General features: G+C 38.4%; 1 protein-coding gene across 2 annotated transcripts in view; it reads right to left on the bottom strand.

The window, feature by feature from the left end:
- The window catches only part of EPB41L4A (erythrocyte membrane protein band 4.1 like 4A), a 261,160-nt gene that overhangs the window by 67,488 nt on the left and 174,464 nt on the right, over positions 1-19,208 (bottom strand). For both annotated transcript variants that reach the window (XM_003259826.4, XM_030817603.1), the window contains exons 10-12: positions 8,132-8,223; positions 7,075-7,152; positions 2,051-2,172 (exon numbers count right to left, since the gene is read on the bottom strand). In XM_003259826.4, coding sequence (XP_003259874.2) covers positions 2,051-2,172; positions 7,075-7,152; positions 8,132-8,223 — 292 coding nt within the window. The remainder of the gene's footprint in view (positions 1-2,050; positions 2,173-7,074; positions 7,153-8,131; positions 8,224-19,208) is intronic.

The raw sequence follows: 19,208 nt of genomic DNA on the forward strand, positions 1-19,208 counted from the left end.
AAAGAACTTTATTGCCTCCCAGCCCAATAAGAGGAGGGGAACTACAGTCAGACTTAATTTGACTTTAGAAGCAGTAAGTCAGGTGACATTGTCACACACAGGAATGGTAAAACAAACTCATACACTTTTCTTCACAGGCTTGGCAGAAGGATTAAATGAAATGATGGACGTCATAATGCTATGTCAATTTTCACACAATGTTCCAATGTTAATATTGTTACTAAAAATTTCATTTACTTCCTATAATGTGCTAGACCCAGGAGACCTGGGCTCCTGTCCCAGCCACACCTCTGAATAACTGCTAGAACCACATCTTCCTCATCTGTAAAATGGGATGTACTCTTTCTCTTGCCCCACCTCACAGGGTGAGGCTCAAACAAGATAATATCTGTGAAAGGACACTGGAGAGTGTTAGACAAGGGTGATCTATAAGCAAGCCACAAACTAACATCAGCAATATCACTTCACAGTAAAATTCTGTGAGCAATGAGCACTGAACATGGATTAAAGCTGATTGATTAGGTGGTTTTATTAAAGACACAGTGTCTTCATTTAAAAAAAAATCTGAATAACCCAAATGTCCATCAACAGTAGAATGAATAAATTGTCAAACACAAGAATACTCACAGCAAGAAAAAGGAACGTGCTTTAGTACAGACTGTATATAATGTTGGCAGGAAGAATCAAGACACAAAAAAAGACATACTATGATCCATTCATCTAATGTTAAAAACAGGCAAAATAAACTAATTTGTTCAGGAAACACTGACAAATTATAATGAAAAGAAAGGGGGGGAAATGGTGAGAACACTTATCAGAGAAATACCCATGTGGCACTTTTGGGATGCAGGCTAGATTAAACTTTGTATGTGTCTACACACATATGTATACATGTATGTATATGTCCATAAGTATGTATATTTTATGTATATACTTTCTATATGTATATTATGTTGCATAGTAAAAGACCGATAATAACAAAAAGCCAACTGGATTCTGTACAGATGAAGCTCAAATTAAGTCACCTCAATAGTGCTCCTTTTTTTTAATTTGTATTTTTAATAGATAGGGGCCTCACTTTGTTGCTCAGGCTATACTCAAACTCCCAGGCTCAAGCCAGATACTTCTGCCTTAGCCTCTTGAGTAGCTAGGACGACAGGCTTACCATCATGCCCAGAAGTGCTGTTTTTTGTTGTTTGTTTGTTTGTTTTTTTCAAGACTCTTGCTAAGAGTTTTTTCAATTTCCACTCAAATACATCAAACTAAGAAATTACTCACTTTAGCATTTTGTCTTGTGTGATTTTTGTTTGTTTTAAGAAACAGGGTCTTAGTCTATCACCCAGGCTGGAGTGTAGTGGCATGATCACAGCTCACTGTAATCCTGAATTCCTGGGCTCCAGCCATCCTCCTGCTTCAGCCTCCCAAAGCACTGACATTACAGGTATGAGCCATTGTGCACAGCCAAGATTTTATTTAAAATAAAACCCCTTCAAAAAGAACATATGGAGCCAGGCATGGTGGTTCATGCCTGTAATCCTAGCACTTTGGGAGGCTGAAGAGAGACGATCACTCGAGCCCAAGAGTTTGAGACCAGCCTGGGCAACACAGTGAGACCCTATCTCCATAAAATAGAATAAAATAAAATAAAATAACTGGGCATGGTAGTATGTGCCTATAGTCCCAGCTACCTGGGAGGCTGAGGTCGGAACATCACTTGGGCCCAGGAGGTCAAGGCAGCAGTGAGCTATAATCATGCCACTGCAATCCAGCCTGGTGACAGAGCAAGATCCTAACTCAAAAAAGAAAAAAAAAGAAAGTACAGTCATTAAGCAGGTCATGGTGATTCAAGATGACTACTTGTCTTCTTAATAATTACTGTATGCTTGAACATTTCCAAGATCAAATTAAAATTTCTAATATTAGAAAATTTTAATATTAGAAATTTCAATAGAAAGACTATAGAGTTACAGACATCATCTGAGTATATCTTACACTACCAGCCTAAAGGAAAACAAGGTTACTTAGATAACTCAGGGGAGCCATGACTTACCAGCTGGCTGCGTTTGTGCTATTCGCTTAGGATAAGTCTTGCTTCGACTTCTTGTCACATTCTGATCAGGCCGGGGAAGCTGAATAGAAAGATCTCGGCTCATTTGCAAAGCTGTCCTGCCACTTGAAAGTGCAACATTTTGATTAGCAAAGGTAAAACCACACAGCCACAAAATTAAACAACAGGTCATTCAGAACATCTGCCAAATATGGAGAGAAGAAAAAACACACAGACTCCCTGGTTTTTAACTAATTCTCATTGCAATATTGATCAAGGGAGTGATTACTAAACTCTGAGGAGATTTACATTAGATAGAAGGAAAATCTTTCAGAGGAGGAAACAGGAAGAAAGAATTTATTAAAGGAGGAGTTAGATTTCAGTAGAATGATGGGCTAGAAATAAAGGTTGCTGATAGTCTTTAAGGTCACTAAATAATAAAGAAATTAAGTTGAGCTAAACTGTGGGAGGGCAATGATTCCACATGAGCTCCATGATGTACTCACACAGCAGGTTGTAAAGCATCCCCCACAGGACCACTCAGTATGATTTTATTCCGGACTCTGTCATGGCACAATTAGCCATTTACTATGCCCACCTCACCTGGGCCAGATCAAGTGTCCGGGAAGACTGGAGGCAGGCCTAGAACCCCATGCAAAGCAGTGCTGCTCAACAGATTCCACGCAGATTCCAGGGCAGCTTTCCCTGGGGCTGGGCCAAACTTCTCAAGTAATTTCCCAAGGAATCATGTGATTTAGCTGGCTGGATTTTAGTGAACTTTCATATTACTAACAATTTATTCCACAACTGCTGAATTTGAGCAACTGAATGACCCTGGCTTTCATGCAGGAAAGTATCAGTTAGGTACAGGAAAAACGCATTTCTACAAGTCTAGTTTGATTCACCACAAGTACAGCCATCTATGGGAGGAAAAAAGTCTTTTAATGGCCCCAAATCCTATTTATCTTACATTTACAGGATAAATACAGGTGAGTGTTTCCCCAAAAAAACAGATTAAACAGACTTAAAATTCATCTTTCACACGCTTCTGTGGAAGTTTCTCCTCCTCACTGCCTCCTCTACCTTTATTAAAAAAGAAGATGCCTACAATCCTCATAAAAATGACTCTGCATCAGGCTAAGTTGGGACGTGTGGTATCAGCTACCAGGGGAATAAAGATGCCAGGGCGCATCCATGATTGTTCTTCATGTTCAGGAACCGTTCATGGAAATTCGGGAGGGGAGAGGAGCAAACTGACAGATTTTGTTTTGCTTGAAATGTAACTTCTTTTAAAAAGGTACACGGGATAACACAGATTTCCAAAAAGCTAAAAATCCCCAAAAAGTGAAAATTTTCCCTATTATAAATGGTCTGGAGTATGAAGATAAGGCCTACTTTCAACAGACTCACTATTAACAGAAAGACCTGGGCACTGTACACTTCATCTCACAGAGGAAAAAATGTTCCCCCTAAAAATATAACCCAATATGTGAACCATTGAGGCATTTCACAGTCAGATTTTTTTTATTATTCAAATTTTTCTCATGGTTTCTCTCTCGGAACAAAAGAGAAATGAGAAAATCATATCATAAGATTAATAAGACTAAGGACCAGAAGTGCAAAGCGATCTGCCATAGGCTATTCAGGACCCAGCACTAGAACAAGCTTTCTGACCTCCAGCTGGTCAGTATGGCATAGCCTGGTGGCATGGGAGAAGGAACAGTACATGTAGGTGTTGGGTTTGAAGTTGCAAGCCTTGTTTAAAGCAAAGCTCTGCCTTTCCCTAGCTATGCGGTCTTCAGAAGGTTATTTGCAAAAATCCTTGCAGCCTTATTTTCCTCATTTATATTTCTACTTGTTCTTACAATTTCCTGGCAGAAGTATTCTTATATAGCATCCCATTTCCTTGTAGCAGAAAGTAATTGACAAGTATAGAGATTTACAGTGTAAGGTGATGAAAGCTCCTGCGCATGTTTGGTGGCTGTTACGACAGGACACAGCTTTATTTCTGTGATCACCCACCTCCCTGCTACCTCTGGCATGAACACATTCCCTTTGCATGCTGAGTGGCACTGCCAGCAGCCCCTTCAGCCTCTAAGTGAGATAGAAAGAAAAGAACAAGAGTAGAAATACTCAGGTTCAAAATCCCAGCTTTGCCACTTACTGATTAGAGATGCTTAATTATTTTACTTTTGGAGGCTCCAATTTCTCATCTATATAAAGGGGGATATGAAACCTCTTTGGCAGGTCATTGTGTGGATTAAATAAAGCTGCACATGTGAAAGCAACTGACACAAAGGAGGTTCTTAGGAGAACCTGGTCTCTCTTCCATGCTTCATAGAATGTGAAATCTCATGACAGCTCCTGTGAGTTAAGTCCTACAGGAAGGATCTGGGTTCCCAGGGGAGTTTCTAAGCCCTCCTTCTCAATTCTGAAGTGTAAATTCTACACAACTCATTAATTAATCAAAACTAGGAGCACCCCACAAACTCAATGACAGGTAAAGGCAAGGTTAATTTGTAAGGGGCTCAGAGAAGAATGCAATGTATAACAAAATGTTTAATCAAAGATTTCTATTTCAGATTATTGGTCTCTGGTAATAAAACAACAGTAACAACAACAAGTATTGGAACATCAGATTTCAGCTCAGCCTTTCCTCACAAATTTAATTTTTAATCTTAATTTTCCCATATCACAAAAAAAGTCCGATTTTTCCCTTAAGTAAGCACTAGTTTTCCCAAAAAGTGCTACTGTCCTTGGCATTTTGCAAGCCCTAAAATGCAAGAGAGAGTCAATACTAGAACTCTTGTCTTCCTCCATCACTTACATGTACGTGCACAACCACAAAGACACTAACACATCACTATAAACACATACACAATGACACACACAAACACACCCAGACACCTGCATTCATACACTGCAGCCACTTGTTAGGCTGTTCTTTATACCCTATTCTTTAAAAGCCTGCAGGGTGAAAGGAAGAGAATGTGTTTCCAGAGCTCTGCTTTCATTCCAGGATATCTCCTGAATGTCTCAAGAAAGGGGCAGGCATATTGTGCTGGTTAAAGTCTGGTTGCTTGCCCTCTTTTGACAATAAACAGTCTGTGTGCTAATGACCCCCAGCAATCAGAGACCCATCCCTGCCTAAGCTCTGGGCATCGTCTTTCTTCCAAGGATGGTGTAATGTTAGTGTCTCCTACATATAGACATGTAGATTTAAGATTTATTAAGACTTACTAGGCAGTTAACACCAGCCACAAAATTAGAACAGATTTAGCATGGCCTCCAATTTTGCAAAGGTTACTTTTAATCACTTCCTTGGAAGAAATGATATTTAATATGCAAAATCCAATAACTTTCTAATAATAATTCCCAGTAGCCACAACGTTTGCATTTCAATAAATTTGAGAAATAAAGTATGGCTAAATTTGTGGAAGCCGGCAACAGCGTATGTAAAACAGGATAATTAAAATTTTAATAGTATGAACACTAAGACAGATGTCTTTCTACCAGCTCCATTTCAGGGACAAGGAGACATTCTCTCTATAATCCTGGTGATATTTTCTGCCACAACTGGAAGAACAGTCCAAATACTGACTATTACCTGCTCTTCTCAAAATAAATGCAAACAATACTTCCTTAAATTCTTCGTAATTGTACCACTGTCTATAGAAGAACAGTGAAAACCTAAAGGTTAAACATAAACATATCAATGAACACCTTCATGTAAATTCCAACAAAATCTACAATACAATGACACTTAAGTACTTTTTAGTCACGAAATGAGCAAATTTTCAACTAAATAATATATAAAGATGAATGCACTGAACGCTTAATATTCATTACTCTTTTACTGATAATTTTTAATCTCAAATTCAAGACCCAAAAAGTGCATTATAAAAGAGAAGAATTAAAATCTAGGATAGAGGACTATTGTCCTGAAAATGCTTGCCTTGGCTCTTTTTGTACCTCCTAAGGGGGCATTTCATTCAGTGATGTCTCCAATGGAACTGACAAAAGTGTCCCATCTCTGTGACACTAGGTGGCATTTCCCCACCCTGCTTGGGGTTTACAAGGCCTGGGGACCTCCCTCACTGTTTGAATAATACTACAGCTCGCTGAAGGCAGAAGTGGGTAGATCTGATTCTTTGTATCTCTAGGTACCTAATACCATGCCTTGCACATCACAGGCTCTCTCCACTGAACAGAATGAATTGAAACAAGACAAATTCTTTTTCAAAATACAAAACCTACTCTCATTTTTAATGCTGGTATCAGAAAACAACATAAGCACCTGCCTAGCTGCATGACAATCAGGCTTTTTCCACAAGAGGCTAACAGTTTGCCTAATGGTTATAAACATGAGCTTTGCGGTTAGAGCGCCAGGGGATGGATCCCACTTCCCTGCTTCCTGGCTGGATTACCTGGAGAAGGGACTTGACCTCTTTGAGCCTTAGGGTCCTCATACATTAATGGGGCTAATATTACAGAAGACTGATAATTAAATGAAGCAATGAATGGTAAACATGTATCAGAGTACACAGCATTTGGTAACTGCTCAATAAAGTTGAGATATAATTGCTAGCATTACTACATGCAGGCTGTATGCTGCAGAAAAAACATGGTTTGATGCACAATATAAAAAGTATAGATTGTATTAAAATAGGGGATCAACTGAATGTCTTAAAAACAGAATTAGTTACTATTCAGAACATCTACATTGTTTCATAATCACAAAACACACATAATTAAAAGTAAGTGATAACTGCGTCAAAATGAATTTCTGAAGACAACTTTACTATGATCTAAAAGCCCACAACATAGCTAATGCAGACATTAAATATAATTAAATCTGGAAAATCACGTTTATTGAGAAAGTTTTAATAAACAGGTATGCTTACAAAACACATTAGCAATGCAAGAAAAAAGAAAAAATAAATAAAAAACTTCACTGAGCAGGTATCACAGCTGAATTAAGTATTTATTTACAAACACATCCCCCCAAGGAAAAATATGTCATTTACCTGTAGTGGTGCTTATAACGTATGGATCCAAACTTGCTGAGTTTTCTTGACAGTGAATTAGATTCATTTTCTGGCATTCTAATCAATTTTTAAAAGAAAATCAGACAAAGACTCAACGTTATAGGCATTCTGGGCCACCCCCTTCTCCTAACACAAACTTTATAAAGGACTCCAGCCACTTTACAAGAATACTTCTCCAACATGCTATTCATACTCCATGAGGATGAAACAAGGAAGCACTCAATTTTGTTTCCATTTAAAAAACAAAAACAAAAAATAAAGCTTAGTGTATTACCAGCTAAATTTTTGTTTTATCTTTACAACATAAAGATGTGAAACAAAAAAAAAAGTATCCCCACAATCCAAAGGTCAGTTCTCTAGTTTCATCTGACCTGACCTCGCAGGAGGACTGCATGCAGTTGCCAGCACCTTATTCATCAAGACATTCTCTTTCCTTGTTTCCCAGGATACAACACACTCTTCTGACTGCTCATTCTCATACTCTAGACTGGCTCATCCTGCCCTCTAATGTCGGGAGGGCCACCAAGCTTAGTCCTTGGAGTTCTGCTTCTCTCTCTACTGTTTCCACTGGTGACCTCAGCCAGCCACTTCTGTAAATAACTACTTAAGTGACACCATCAACTTTGGTCTTTCCAGTGCGCCTTGTACACCTAACTACCTTACCACATTTCTACCTAGATGGCTGATAGACTTTTCAAATTAATTACGCACAGAACACTCCACTTCCACTAATACTACATAGGTGCCAGCAATGGCTGCATGTTTTACATAAACCTAAAAAATATTACCTCGATCCTTTCTTGTAGTATCAAAGATATAACTGTATCTATGTGTATAAGTGCCTATATGTATATATATGTACACATACATGAATATATGTGTGCATGTTTGCATTAATATAATCCAGAGAATTAGGAATTGAGAAAATTAATAAAAGGGAAACAATTCCAAATTTCTGTTTGTAGACAGAATTGTTTTTATAAAAATAAATGCCATTTTCATTAAGACAACAAACAAAATTTTTACATCAATTTACCTAAAAAATGTATGATGTTCCACACTGCACTTCCAGAGGTGCTTGCAAGCAGTTTTACTCCGAGCTTCAAAAAAGAATGAGGTTTCGTTACACTAAGAGAGAAAGAGAGAGACAGAATATGAATAATGACCAGGGAAGGAAGATAGCATTCCTCACACAACAGCCCCCTTTAGGTAACAAAAATTCAAGCAGAGAGATTATTGATAATATATAAAGAATAATTGTCTCTTGGTAACTATTTTTGGAGAGGTGCATTAAAATCACCTTCCATCAATGAAAATTTTATAAATTCCATTTAAATCTTAAAGCACCTTTATCACCTACTTTTACATTGCCCCATGACGATAGATAGTTTGGATGATAGCAGTGAAATACTACAAAATCTCCCTCATAAATGGCCACTAATACAGGAAAAGCACAGACCATGTGAAAATCAACTCCCAGTAAAAAGAAGATGCCCACAAATCCAGTCCTTAAGCGTATTACTTTTAGGGATGAACAAGTCACACATAAAGCAATGAGTAAAGAATCTCAGGAAGAACCACCAGGAGTGACCACCCCAGCAGCATAATCTGGGAAAATTAAATAATGCCTCTGATGCCATGTTTCTCCATTCTGCATCAAGTCACTGAGTGGATCAAATTCAACAATACGCATATGTAAAGTATCATATAATAGGTGTCTAATACTTGTTTATTATTTTATTCCAGTAGTTACTTGATTGTCTATATTTAATATGTAAGAAATAAAACAACATTGAAGGTACAAATCAGCCCTCTATATCCACAGGTTCCACATACGCAGATTTAGCCAAACTTGAATCAAAAATATTCAGAAAAAAATACAAATTTAAAATAATAACTATTTACATAGCATTTATATTATGTTAGGTATCATAAGTAATCTAGAGATGACTTAAAGTATATGGGAGAATATGTGTAGGTTATATTCAAATACCACGCCACTTATATAAGGAACTTGAGCATTCTCGGATGTGGGAGGAAGGTTTCTGAAATCAATACCCTGCGGATGCTGAGGAACAACTGTACAAGCATACCTTGGAGATACTGCGGGTTCAGCTCCAGACTACTGCAATAAAGTGAATACTGCAATAAAGTGAGTTGCACATATTTTTTGTCTTCCTAGAGCATGCAAAAGTTGTTTACACTACACTGTAGTCTATTAAGTAGATGATAGCATTATGTCTTAATAAAAACATATATACCATAATTTAAAATGCTTTATTGGTGAATAATGGTAAAAGTCATCTGAGCCTTCAGGATGTCATAATCTTTTGGTTGGTGGAAGGTACTGCCTCAATGTTGACAGCTACTGACTGGCCAGGGTGGTAGTTGCTAAAAGTTAGAGTGCATGTATCAATTTCTTAAAATGAGACAACAATGAAGCTTTCTGTGTTAATGGACTCTTCCATTCAAGAAAGATTTCTCTGCAGCACGTGATACTGTTTGATAGCATTTGACCCACAGTAGAACTTCTTTCAAACTTGGAGTTAATCTTCTCAAATCCTACCACTACTTTATCAATTACGTTTGTGTAATATTTTAAATCCTTTGTTGTCATTTTAAAAATGTTCACAGCATCTTCACCAGCAGTAGATTCCAACTCAAGAAACCACTTTCGTTCATTCATAAGAAGCAACTCCTTATTCCTTCAAGTTTTATCATGGGATTGCAGCAATTAAGTTATACCTTCAGGCTTCACTTCTAATTCTAGTTTTCTTGCTATTTCTACAGCATCTGCAGTTACTTCCTTCGCTGAAGTCTTGGACCCCTCAAAGTCATCATGAGGGTAGAAATCAACTTCTTTCAAACTCCTGCTAATCAGAATAATTTGACCTCCTGCCATAAATCATAAATTATCTTAAGGGCATCCAGAATGGTGAATATTTTCCAGAAGTTTTTCAATTTGCTTGTCCAGATCCATTAGAGAAATCATTATCTATCCCATCTATAGCTTGTAGAATGTATTTCTTAATAATATTTGAAAGTTGAAGTTACCTCTTAATCTATTGGTTGCAGAACAGATACTGTGATAGCAGGCATGAAAGCAACATTAATCTCCTTGTACATCTCCATGAGAGCTCTAGAGTAACTAGGTGCATTGTCGATGAACAGTAATATTTTGAAAGGAATCCTTTTTTTTCTGAGCAGTAGATATCAACACTGGGCTTAATATATTCACTAAGCCGGCCCGGGAGCGGTGGCTGATACCTGTAATCCCAGCACTTTGGGGGGCTGAGGCAGGCGGATCACCTGAGGTCAGGAGTTCAAGACCAGCCTGGCCAACATGGCGAAACCACATCTCTACTAAAAATACAGAAATTAGCCGGGCATGGTGGCAGGTGCCTGTAATCCCAGCTATTTGAGAGGCTGAGACAGGAGAACGGCTTGAATCCGGGAGGCAGAGGTTGCAGTGAGCTGAGATCGTGCCACTGCACTCCAGCCTGGGTGACAAGAATGAGACTCTGTCTCGAAAAAAATATATATATATATACACACACACATATGTGTGTGTGTGTATATATATATTTTTGTTTGTTTGTTTCCTAAGCCATGCTGTAAATAGATGTGCTGTCATCCAGGCTCTGTTTTTCCATTTATGGAGCACAGAGTACAGTTACCATCATTTGTATGGACCCCAGAATTTTCTGAAGGGTAAATGAATATTGGCTTCAACTTAAAGTCACCAGATGCAGTAGCACCTAACGAGACAGTCACCCTGTCCTTGGAAGTTTTAATGCAGGCATTGACTTCTTGTTATACCTATGAAAGTCCCAGATGTCATCTTCTTCCAATAGAAGAAGGTTGTTTAGTCTCCACTGAAAATCTGTTGTTTGGCGTAGCCACTTTCATCAATAATCTTAGCTAGATCTTCTGGATTACTTGCTGCAGCTTCTAAATCAGCACTTGCTGCTTCACCTTGTACTTTTTATGTTATGGAGATGGCTACTGTCCTTCAACCTCATGAACCAACCTCTGCTAGCTTCTTACTTTTATTCTGCAGTTTCCTCACCTCTCTTAGACTTCATAGAATTGAAGAGAGTTAGAGCCTTGCTCTGGATTAGAGACTTTGGTTTAAGGAAATGCTGCAGCTTGTTGGATCTTCTATCCAGACCACTCGAACTTTCTCCAAATCAGCAATAAGACTGTTTTGTTTCTTATTATTTTTGTGTTCACTAGAGTAGCTCTCCAAATTTCCTTCAAGAATTTTTTCTTTGCATTCACAATTTGCCTAACTGGCACAAGAGGCCTAGCTTTCAGCCTATCTCACCCTTCAAGATGACTTCCTCACCAAGCTTAATCATTTCTAGCATTCGATTTCAAATCACAGATGCACAACTATTCCTTTCAGTTGAACCCTCAGAGGTTATTGTAGGGTTATTAACTGACTTAATTTCAATATTACTGTGTCTTGGAAACTAGGGAGGTCTAAGGACAGGGAGAGAGACAGGGAATGGCCAGTCTGTGGGAGCAGTCAGAACACACGCATCATTTATCAATTAAGATCGCTATCTTACACAGATGCAGTTTGTAGCACCCCAAATCAATTACAACAGTAACATCAAAGATCACTGATCACAGATCACTACTGAAGTGGCTATACTGTCTGGGGTATATACCTTGGGGTTCACTGTCATGCACTGAGAAAGAATTCAGGTGGGTTAAGGGGTGGAAAGTTTAATAGAAGAAAGGAGGGAGGAGAGCAGCTCCCTGAGAAAGAGAAAGAGACGTCTGAAAAAGGCTGGGAGGCCGTGGACCACAGTAGATTTTATAGGCAGGCTGCAGAAGGCGGTGTCTGATTTATACAGGGCTCACAGATTGGTTTCATCAGATATGATGTCTACATAGTGGGCGGGGAAGGCTGGTCACCCTACCCTAATCTTCTCATGCAAATGGGCTTTCCAGTTGATCTGCGCCATCTTGTCTGCTCCTTTATAGTATGTGTGGCTGGCAGAGAAGGGAAGATGGACCCATCATTTTGAAAATGTCTAGTCCTTAGTTCCTGCTGGCACCCACCTGTGCAAGCTCCTAGCTTGCAGGGTGCTCTTTGTTAGAAAATGATTCAGGACTGCTTTTCATTAAAAAGAAGAGCCTTACCGAGGACTCCTGTGCCCTTGTTATCTACTAAGTAATTCCTTCTTAGCTCCTGTATCATTATAACATATATAATAATAATGAAAAAGTTTGAAATACTATTGCAAAAATTACCAAAATGTGACACAGTGACACAAAGCGAGCACATGCTTTTGGAAAAATGCTACCAACAGATTGACAGGGTTGCCTCAAATCTTCAATTTGTAAAAAAACACAGTATCTGCAAAGCACAATAAAGTGAAGTGCAAAAAAAAAAAAAAAAAAAAAAAAAAAAAAAAAAAAAAAAAAAAAACAAGACATGCCTGTAATTCTAATTTTGCAGAAAATACTACTTATATTTTAAGTAACTGAACAGAAAACCAAGCAAAACACAATATGAGTGCTAACATAATAAACCACAAGCTCTGTGAAGTTATATACTTGCTAATTTAACTTCAAAGCTACAAACCAAACTCAAGTCTCAAATGCAGTAAATGCCTCTGAAATGAGGTTTCTATGGACTCATAAACATAAAACAATCAATGCAAAAGAATAATTGAAATGATTTGTCTCCTACTTTTAATAAGGACAGAACATTTATATGTATAAAATTTCTCCCAAGTCCAACTTGAATGATGCTGCCCAACTTAGGATTTTATTTGTACAATGAAGAGATGTGATGGAAACAAAGCCAATATACACACATTACAGCAAGGCTAGCTGTAATTCCAAAACCTTGTCTGGCGAGGGAAGAAAGTTAGGAAAATCTTCAGGTTTCTGGCTTGGGTGCTACTAAAACATAGCAAGTGGAAAAAATGGGCATTTGGATGACAAGGGAATACACAATAAGTTCAGGTTGAAATATTCGGATTTTGAGGTCCCATGGCACACCTAGAGGGCCAATAAGGATGCAGGTCAGAGAGCCAAAGAGAGAGCACATCTACTCACACAGGTGATCTCACCAAGTGAACAAGACTGCTCAGGGAGATTGTGCAGAATGGATGAAGGCGGAATTACTGCAAAGACGCTCCTGAAGGTGGAGTGAGAGAGGTCCAAACATACCAGGAAAGAGTGTCAGAGAGGCTGGGAAGAGAGAGTACAACTCTCAAGTGACCTAGAAAGGTCAAATCAAGTTTGAAAGGAGGTTACCACATTTCACGGTAAGAAATCTTCCGAGGCCTTTGTGAAAGGGATAGGGATTATACAACTAGAGGTGAGGAAGAAAAGTCAATGAATTCAGAAAGTGTTTTCCTTAGCAGCAAAAGAAACTGGTGGCAGAGCTGGGAAAGAGGACACACAGGAAATGACAGAAGCTCCTCCGGGCAGGGAGGGAAAGCCCAGGCTTTTGTTAGAAGATAGGAGCCCTTAAAGAGAAATTTTTTTTTCTTTTAGTTTTCTTTTTTCAAATATCCAGTCATGCGTTGTATAAGGATGTCTTGGTCAATGATGGATCGCGTATACAACAGCGGTTCCTTAAGATTATAAAACGTATTTTAACTGTGCCTTTTCTGTGTTTAGAAATGTTTGGATACATGAATACTTACTATAGTGTTCCAACTGCCTGCAGTATTCAGTATAGTAACATGCTGTACAGGTTGGCAGCCTAGGAGCACTAGGCTATACTGTATAGCCTGGGTATTGTGAAAGGAAATTAAATTTGGGGACCCCAAACTCATTTAGCTAAAGGCAAAATTCAAGCTGGGAACTGGGTCACGCAAACCTGCCTCTCCTTTTTGGTTCCTAAATAAGGTTGCTACAAAATGAAAAGCTACATGCCTCCCCCATTATTTTTCCCACAAGGAAATTCCTAGTGAGCTGTTAAAACTTTACCATGGCAATGCAAATTGATAGCTTTATCTTTACAGGTACAGTCACCCCAGACACAAATGCATATCTGACTCTTCCCTTACCCTATTTTGTCTGTGTTACCTGATGTAAAATACAGATTCTCCACATTTTTCCTCCGCCCCTTTTGTGTCATCCTATGTAAAAAAAATGTAGATTCACTGACAAAGGCATGAATGCAGACAAAGGCATGAATGACTATTTTTCCCTACCCCCCTCTTTTATGAAAACAGTGTGCTTCTCAACATCCCATCTTTTGCCCTTTAAAAGTGGAGCTCTCAAAATCATCTTTGAAGAAAGGCATAGACCTGTCTCCCTGGCATGTCCTTAACTTTAGCAAATAAATCTCCTAAAATGATTGAGACTTGTCTCGTTATTTTCCTCGACTGACAGTGTGTAGTAGGCTACACCAGCTAGGTTTGTGTAAAGATATTCTATGATGTATACACAATGACAAAATCGCCTAATGACTTGTTTCTCAGAACATATCCCTGTCATTGACACATGATTGTATAACATGCACATGGTATAAATGCCAAAGTTATCAAAGTGGGTATACAATGGCAACTCAATCTCCCTCCCACCACTGTCCCCAATTACCTTCCCCAGAGGCAATCACTACTATAAGGGGTGGGTGTCTTTAAGGGCACTGAATTATCCCAAAATAGAACATACAAGTTATTCATTTAAAATAAGTCTGCTTGTGACTGCATTCTATCAAGATAAATTGTTAAGGTAAAGATCAGATGAGGACAGGTTACCCCTGCCCCTCTAACACTACGTCCTTCCTCACTACGTGGAGCCGCCATTTCCCTGTGCCTTTCAACAATGGAAGTACTGTGTGTGGCAGGACATACTGAGAATTACCACCTACTAGAAATGATGCCTGAGAATGACTGCTCTGTGACATAGACATTTTTACATTTTTAGCAAAATCACCCAAAATGAGGTATAATTTAAGTACTTAAAATATCAACACTTATTGAATTACACGCTTCCAAAGATTTCCAAGACTTTTGGAATTCGCTGATACAATACAGATCCTGAATTCTTACAAATGATGGAATTGGGGGTTTGAGTCAGGTTTACCTAGAGACCCATGGGTCTTCCAAAAGTCTTGGAAGGAGAAACAAAGTATTCGTCTTAAAATAAAACACAGTCTCCTCTAAATCTCAAACTTTTCTTAGTGTGGTTTTCAACTTATTTCTTCAGGTAGGTGACTGTATCCCTTTACTTTTCAAGTACAGACCTGGTCACAGGATATCTAATTTTTAATACTTTTTTTAAAAAATTACCATCAGTTAAGGAAAGGATAAAAGATATTTCAAATCCAACCAGAATTGGGTTTTTCTCAAGTTTCCTTGGGTACAAATATATTAAAGGATCAAAAGCGCCTCCCCACTGGCTTCCTAATTATTTCTGCCAAGTACAAGTGACAAGTATGAACTCACTCTCCACTTATAGTGAGCTTTAGGATGAGCTGCCTATTTTTTATCCTGTTCCTGGCAGAATGATCCAAATACTAAAAGGAGGCTTAACATAATTTAAACAGGAGCCAGGTATTCTGAATAAATTCTGTGTACTTTTGCCATGTACAGTAACTGCTGGCATGAATTCCACTGCCATGGCATTTCAAATATCTCTTTCTACCACTCTCACTTACCAAACCTTTTCCAAATAAACGTGGCCAATTAGCACATTTCTACTCATTCACACAAAGATGAACAGCTGCTTAATTAAAGAAGTTCATTCCAATCTCCTACTAAAATAGTTTATCCAAGAATCCAATGCTTGCTTTTTGTAAAATTACTCAAACATCTTTATAGCTTTGGTCATTTCATACCAGAAGCAAAGCTATTCTCTGAATCTATTTCTTTTTACTTCATAAATGAATCAAGCTTGAGTCACTTGTAAGTCCAATATCATGTGGATATTACTGCTCCATGGGTCTCTAGAGTAAACCTGACTCAAACCCCAATTCCATCATTTGTAAGAATTCAGGACCTGTATTATATCAGCAAATTCCCAACCTAACTCCCTCTGGCCTTCCCAGTTTCTTTTCCCATTTTGGCTGGCTATGTCTCTCTTGGCAAGCTTAAAGAAAGAAATCTACTTTCGCCTAGCTTCTTCTAAGGGTACTGGGATTACTGACAGGATCACTGAAGGGCTCACGCTGCCAGCAGCACACCCACTTATTCTGCCTGGGCCTAGTCCCATTTCAGTGTCTCTCCCAAGCCTGTATTCTTGACACAAGAATGCAATCCTATATTCTGACAGGTTCCTCCCTGTTTTTGTTTTGGGAAACAGACACAACTGGACAGTCTGCCTTCCCCAGGCTCCCTAAAATTATGGGTATGAATACCTTTCTTAATCCCATTATACACCTGGCTCACATCCAAGGTCACATTAGAAGTAACCCAAGATACACGGTGTAGGTCATCACTGAAGAGCAGAAGAGATGAGTACTTCTAAGAAAAGTAAAATGCAATCATTATATAAATACCTGAAGGTCTACAGCAGAGAGGTGTCCTACTGATGCTCCGTAGAGGTGGGGAAGAGGCTAAAAAGAAGTGTGACGATTACAAGTCTAAAGTACTGTGAGATTTTTGCTTTTTTCTTTCTATCCAACCCACACAAGATTTACATTAACTCACAATCATTAACTCAGTTTAGGTTCCAGGGAGAGAAACAAAAATAGTCAGACGGCTGGTAGCAAATGACTAAAATAACTTTCTTCTTAATTACTGATCATGCAAAGGAAGGCAAGTAGTCGAACTGAAATCTTTATTCTCCAACTGGAAATACATGCCAAAGAAAGCTTATAAAATTGTAAATCTTTTGAAAAATTTTATCTTTCTAAATGGTGAAACTGACTGTAGTTTGTTTTTTTTTTTTTTTTTTTTTTTTTTTTTTTGAGACGGAGTCTCGCTCTGTCACCCAGGCTGGAGTGCAGTGGTGCGATCTCGGCTCACTGCAAGCTCCGCCTCCCGGGTTCACGCCATTCTCCTGCCTCAGCCTTTCCGAGTGGCTGGGACTACAGGTGACCACCACCACGCCGGGCTAATTTTTTTTTTTTTTTTTGTATTTTTAGTAGAGACGGGGTTTCACCGTGGTCTCGATCTCCTGACCTCGTGATCCGCCCGCCTCAGCCTCCCAAAGTGCTGGGATTACAAGGGTGAGCCACCGCGCCTGGCCAGACTGTAGTTTTAAAAATTTAACTGTGTTGGTATACATGATATCCTGGGCACAATATCTGTTTTAATGGCTTTCCTCATATTTTTTCACGCTCTCTTTTCTAGGTATCCTGAGTTTACACCTGGCTAATGAATTTAGGGAGAGTCCTACAACAAAATTCACCAATTTTGTCATTACTTGGAAAAGGAAGTCAGAAGGAAATGTTAAGACACTGAATAAAACATGATCTTATTCTTTCCAGTCTTTACACAATGCTCCCCAAAGAGTGTTTCTTACAACACTAAGGTCTTGCGATATTGGCATAGAAGGGTTCTTTGCTCAAATAAGTATGGGAAACACTGGGCTAAACACTCAGACCTTTAATGCGCTAATATGTACTGTGAATCTCCAAGAGCTTGTAAGGTTGTGGGTTGTTCTAATTTATTTGAGCAAAGAACTTACTTTCAGGGAAGTGTATGGCAAGTACATACTCTAGTTTAAAAAATATTGCACTGTACATCAACAACCCTCTACATATACACACACACACACATTTTTTAAAAAAATTTTGAAATGTATGTAATATGGTTATGTATTTTTTAACTGAAAAATCACTGTGCATTTCAGCACAGCACTTGAAGAATAAAACTAATTTCCATTTCTGCGTGTATGTTTCACAGTGTAAGAACAAAAACAGCAAAATATTCTAGTACTCATCAGCTATGTGGGTTATATTTCAAAACATATGCTAAATGTGAAAACCATCTTACCCATTTTACAGATGAATTGCCTGATAAATAATTACATACAAATATTTTCATCGTATTCCAGTAAACTTTGAAAACTATCATGTTGAGCTTATTCTTATTATTTGAAGGAATTCACAGATATGAACATAGAAGTCCAAATGGATTTTTCTGTGATAGTTTTTATTCTATCTTCTCATCTGTTTTGTAGTATTCCTAAAAAGTCAGTATTTCTCTCATATACTTGCAGATTGATTTAATTTTTGTTTTAATGATAACTAACTTTAATGCCCAATCTCACAGTGTTTTTAAAAAGTCTAATAAACACTATCAATCTTGTTGAAATGAAGGTTTCTGTGGTAAGATCTACTGACACTCAAATTTTTTACAGGAGAATTTTCACTACTTCTGAATAAGTGGCCCATGTGTTTTAATTATGGACAAAATCAACAAAACACACCAGCAAGTGAAGCAAAAGAAAAGCTACAGGCCTGAAAACCTGGGCTTCCCTTCCTGCCATAACACAAGCTATTCACCAGCCAAGAACAAGGTGATCCCCTGGTCCTTTCCTGTGCAAGACTGCAATAGCTCTAAGTGGCACAATACAAAGGCAGTTCCAACTCAGAGACACAGACTGTGTGCCCGTTACATGCCCAACTTTGCACTAGGTGCTTGTAACCTCACAGCAGCATCATAAGATAGATATTATCATCCTCACTTTACAGATTAGGAAATGTAGGTTAAATGTTGTTCAGTGAACTGCCCACAGTTAGTGAGCAACAGACGTGGACTTAAAACATTTATTTGACCACATGTCTAAGAGTCCATCATGAAATCTGAAAGACTCCAAACCAAACTGTCATGTGGCATCAGGACCCAATTATTAATAACAGTCACACTTAAGAATAGTTGGGGAAAATATTAAATCTATAGTTCCAGGACTTCTATACATTGTAGTTGGAGACACAAAGTGGTACAACTATGAGTGAAGCGGGGGCATAATAAGGCAATACCAAACAAAACTACCTATGTACTTACCCTGTGACCGAGCAGTCCCACTACTGGGAATTTAACCTATGGATATCCCTCCAAAAACACATACACACAAAATTACTGAATGAAGAAAAATGTGTGACTGTAAAATATTGAAAACTTTTCCTAAATACTCAAGCATAAGAGATTGGTTGAATAAACTATGGTACACACATTCAGTACAGT

This window comes from Nomascus leucogenys, chromosome 2 (assembly GCF_006542625.1).
Source record: "Nomascus leucogenys isolate Asia chromosome 2, Asia_NLE_v1, whole genome shotgun sequence".
Classification (NCBI taxonomy): Eukaryota; Metazoa; Chordata; class Mammalia; order Primates; family Hylobatidae; genus Nomascus; species Nomascus leucogenys.